Source organism: Ipomoea nil, unplaced genomic scaffold (assembly GCF_001879475.1).
Source record: "Ipomoea nil cultivar Tokyo-kokei standard unplaced genomic scaffold, Asagao_1.1 scaffold0268, whole genome shotgun sequence".
Lineage (NCBI taxonomy): Eukaryota > Viridiplantae > Streptophyta > Magnoliopsida > Solanales > Convolvulaceae > Ipomoea > Ipomoea nil.
The window spans coordinates 464,347-468,875 of record NW_017616696.1 but is presented as its reverse complement, the minus strand read 5'-3'; the positions used below and the strand labels follow the sequence as shown (position 1 = coordinate 468,875).

The following is a 4,529-nucleotide window of genomic DNA, read 5'->3' as shown; positions in this document are numbered from 1 at the left end:
ATTTCTGTAAATTATTTTCCGAGTTTCTAGTGTTTGTGAGAGGATGGAAAATTGAAGTCAAAAGAAAATGATTTCCGGTCAAAGGGAAAATAACTTGGTTTTTATGGAAAATGACTTCCCATTTTTTTTTTTTGGAGAAGTCATTTTCCGAATCCAACTACTTCTTCTTCCTGGCTTCTTCCGAGAATGCTTTCTTGGCTTTCTTTCGAGAATGCTTCCTCAGCTTTCTTTCGAGATGCTTCCTCGGCTTTCTTTCGCCATCCTCCGCTTTCTACCTTGACTGGTTTTCGACGAAACCAGATTGGTTTCCGTTTCTGCCGGAAACCAGTACAAACCAAACTGATTTCGTCGGAAACCAGTAGAAACTAGACTAGTTACTAGTTCTGGCAGAAACCAATCTAGTTTCTACTGGTTTTCGACGGAAACCAGTAGAAACCAATGTTTTTTTTTTTTTTTTTTTTTTGTTATTTGAAAAATAAATAGCTGGGCAAAACATAATTGTTGTCAAATCTTTTTAGTTAACAACAATTAAAATTTTAATTATACAATTCTGCTTATTTTCCATAAAATAAACCAAACACACAAAGACAGTTATTTGGAACGCAACCAAACACGAGAAATGAAAATGTTTTTTGGAGAATGACTCATTTTCCAAAAAATATTTTCAAAAAATCATTTTCATGGTTTCCAAACATACCCTAAGTATTTAAATATATCAAGTTTCTTGTGGTTTGATGGCATCATTGTTACCATAATCATGTTGAGCATGTATTACATGCCATTTGGTTGGGAAGAGGGAATTATGGGAAAAAAGAATTGCAATTTAGTGAGAAAAGTAAAGTGGGATTAAAACAGGAATTAAAATTACATGTAGGGAGGAATTGAATTATTGAGAATGAGAAGGGAAGAAATGATATAAAGACTATAATGTCCTTGTGTAATAATAATAATCAAGGGCAAAAAGTTTTTTTTTTCCTTTCTTCTTTTCCTTTCCACAGTGAATTGCAATTCATATGGGGGGTGTATGAATTACAATTCATTAAACTGAGGAAATTGTAATTTGGTTGAATTGCAATTCCCTCAAACCAAATACGATAGTTTTCACATTTGCTAAATTTTATTGTAATTGATAGATTGGATTGTAATCATACAAAAAAAAAATTAAATATAATATTTAATTAATTTTAATGTTTGACATCAAAAAGTATTTTCATTATTTTTCTTTGGTTTTTATTGGGCTTGTGCCCACATGGAATTGTTAAAGAAGAAAAACAAAGGAAGAAAAAAGAAAACAAGTGACAAAAGTCTTTATGTAGTTTGGAAAAAGAAGAAAAGGATTAGCACTTAGCACCGTTATAAAGTGTTGAACAAAAACTAAAAGCCAACTAGAATAATACAAAAGCAAAAAAAGAAAAAAAAAATCCAGCCTGTCAAAATCCGATACACCGAGGTCCACCGACACATCACGCACCCGCTCTTTTCATTGGCTATCGGGTGAGGCTGTCCAACCAGACACGGACACGTATGACTCCATGCCAACAAGCTTTCGCTACCTTAAAATATCTTTCTGCCAAAGATATATAGATTTCTGAACTCGCACTCCTGCTTCTTCTATACCTCCAACGCTCCAAAGCTCCTCCGCTTTTCGCACTTCCTGTTCGCTCCTAGGGTTAAGTCTCTTGATCGAGCTATCTAATTTGTTTTCTCTTGATGTTAATTTGGTTTTTTGATTTGTGTTTCGATTTTTTCTCTCAGGTTTTGCTAGTTTGTTGTGTGAATTTTGAATAAGGTTGTTTAGGCCGCTGAGTATACTTATAACTTTGTTTTCTTTCTTGCCTTTTTGAATGATAGGAAGTGAGAACTTCGGAAAGGGATTTTGTTTGATCTCGTTGGCGAACAGGTCAGTTTGCTGTTTTGCTCGTTTTAAGTAGGGTTGTTTAGAGATGAACTTCTTTACGAGGATTTAATTGTTTTATTTTCTATTTTTTTGTAATCAAAGGAAAATGCTTTCTGCTTCATATAATCATGTGTGTGTGGGTAGTGTTCTTTTGTTTTGTATTTCATTATGTAGTGTGTGTATTATACACAGCATGTTGGTCAAATTTTATATTTAGATGTTCCAACATGATCATATGTGTACTTGTACATATTTCGTTTCATAAATGAGTGAATGCTCTTTTTTTTTTCTTTTTTTTTTTGGAACCCACAACCCTTTCGGGTGTAGGTAAACCCCACCACAAGGACCTAAACCAGCTTAGGTTACACATAACTGATCCCCTCAAACCAAGAGGGCAAGGATGCGAACTCGTGACTTTGTGGTTACAAGTGTGGATGTCTTGCCATCTTGGCTGGGTGAGTAAAGAAGATGAGGCTTTTCATTTTCTTTTGAATAATGTCTTTGGGTTTTAAATGGCAAATTGAGATTTTTTATGTAGAATTTGGTGGTGAAAGAGTGTTAATTATTTATAGTTTTCATAGGTGGTGATTGGTGAAAGAGAGTTACCCATTGATGTTATTCTCTAAGCTGTTAAGGATATGCATGAATTCCATATTAGCTTTTTGTTTCATTCATCTTTTTTTACCTGAGAATTCTTTGACCAAGCTAAAAGGAATTTAGTATGATAGTTGTCCTAATTGGATTACTAGCTTTTGATATTAGGCGTGAAATTTAGTACAAAACAGGGCTTATAAATTCTGATATTATGTTATCATGGAGAGGTTTTTGCTATTGATAGATCAAGATTGTGAAGAAAGATATAGCTTGCAGGTTATGTTTGGAGGTGGAAAATATTAAAAAGAAGGGTTAGCATGAGTAGCAAATACTCTGTAGTCTGTAATGTATAAGAACTGTTGGTATATAATACTGGAAATTTTATGTTTATATCATGTCTTGGTGATGATAAGCATTAATAGTTTTTTACATGTGAGTCCACAGAGGTAAGCTTCTTGTATGTTTTCATGATAAATACAAAATTAAAAGATTTTATCGTTTTGGTACATGTTGAGCAAATAATAGGCATGGGTTATTCTTATGTTGTTCTGGACATTCAAAGATTTTCTCGTGTTGTGGAGATGGTAAACATTACAGTAATTTATTTTTGAAACATATGGATGGTTGGTTCTTCACATGTTGGTGATTGAATTATTGGTATGAATGTATTATATTGAAACATATTACCCTTGCAGAAGCTTGCATGCCCACAACCTATTTCTTCTATTTATCTGTTTGTTGAGAATATCCATGTTTCCCATCTTGGTTTGTGAAGAGTTGTATGTTCTATCCAGCTACATTAAATTTTGTGATATATACCCAGTTGGAGTAGGGGACTCTTTTTTTAACCCCGGTATACCACTATATAGTTAAACCACCTTATACGTAAGATCATTTTGGTAGATGCTAGATATACCCTGCTTTGTCAATCATATGCTGATATGCATTGTCAATTATTTTGTAGGAAAATTTGATGTCATGGAGCAAAATGATGCTGGCTGCCAAGCTCCTCAAGCCCCAATCCTTTGCGTCAATAATTGTGGGTTCTTTGGAACGGAAGCTACAATGAATATGTGTTCCAAGTGCTACAAAGACACGATGTTGAAGCAAGAGCAGGCAAAACTTGCTGCTACGTCTATCGAGAACATCGTAAATGGGGGTTCCAGCTCCAGCGGGAAGGCTGTACATTTCGTTGTGGGTGCAGAGGAAGACTCTGCTGTGTCCACGGTGGTGCCAACCCAAATCTCGTGTGCACCGCCCGAGAGTGACAATGGTGGTGAGAAGGCGAAAGAAGGCCCGAAAAGATGCAACACTTGCAGGAAGCGCGTTGGACTAACGGGCTTCAACTGTCGATGCGGGCATCTTTTCTGCGCAGTGCATCGCTATTCTGACAAACACGACTGTCCTTTTGATTACCACAAGGAAGCACAGGATGTGATTTCCAAAGCCAACCCAGTTGTTAGGGCCGAAAAACTAGACAAAATCTAAAGGATTTCAAGAACGCAATGATTTCTTTTGGTTTTGTAAACTGCATACCCACCCTTGTTGTCTTCTCCATGTTATGAGATGCATAAAAGATTAAGGGAGACTGAAGGCAAGCGTTGATATGGCATCAAGCGGATCTGAGGAATACAATGCCCGTGTTAAGCAGTCCAGGTATTATGTTATGGTTCTGTTCCATCTGCCGTGCTTGTGTTTTTTTGTGCTTTGGTTTGTCGGACACTAGTGTGATTTCTCTCTGAATGTAGCAGCTCCTAAAGCCAATAAGGAGAATTATATTTAAACTTAGTTTCTCAGTCCTATTCAAATTTTATTTAATTGCAAGTTACTACATGATGTCCTGGCATTTAGTTTCTGCAAAAGCAAATCTCTTAAATTCAACTTACAATCTGGTAATCAGCTGTTACCTTTCTACTTTTTTATGCCTCTTTAAATCTGGGACCAGAATCAACTGTTCAACTTAGTAGAGGCCCAGACAAAAAAAAAAGTTTGAATCTCGATACCAAGGGCCGTTATGCCCTGTTTGGTATGCAGGAAT

At 35.8% G+C, this 4,529-nt stretch overlaps 1 protein-coding gene across 6 annotated transcripts; it reads left to right on the top strand.

Moving 5' to 3' along the window:
- Positions 1-1,578: 1,578 nt before the first annotated feature.
- On the top strand, positions 1,579-4,327 carry LOC109153874 (zinc finger A20 and AN1 domain-containing stress-associated protein 8-like). Of its 6 annotated transcripts, none has more exons than XM_019301794.1 (4): positions 1,579-1,669; positions 1,852-1,900; positions 3,267-3,344; positions 3,456-4,327. In XM_019301794.1, exon 4 carries the CDS (start codon positions 3,470-3,472, stop codon positions 3,977-3,979), a length of 510 nt encoding a protein of 169 aa, XP_019157339.1. In that variant the 5' UTR covers positions 1,579-1,669; positions 1,852-1,900; positions 3,267-3,344; positions 3,456-3,469; the 3' UTR covers positions 3,980-4,327. The 6 variants fall into 6 exon arrangements, with proteins under 6 accessions (XP_019157339.1, XP_019157317.1, XP_019157310.1 ...); XM_019301772.1 differs by lacking the exon at positions 3,267-3,344 and adding an exon at positions 2,345-2,352 and having other exon boundaries at positions 1,852-1,967; XM_019301798.1 differs by having other exon boundaries at positions 1,662-1,755.
- Positions 4,328-4,529: the final 202 nt, after the last annotated feature.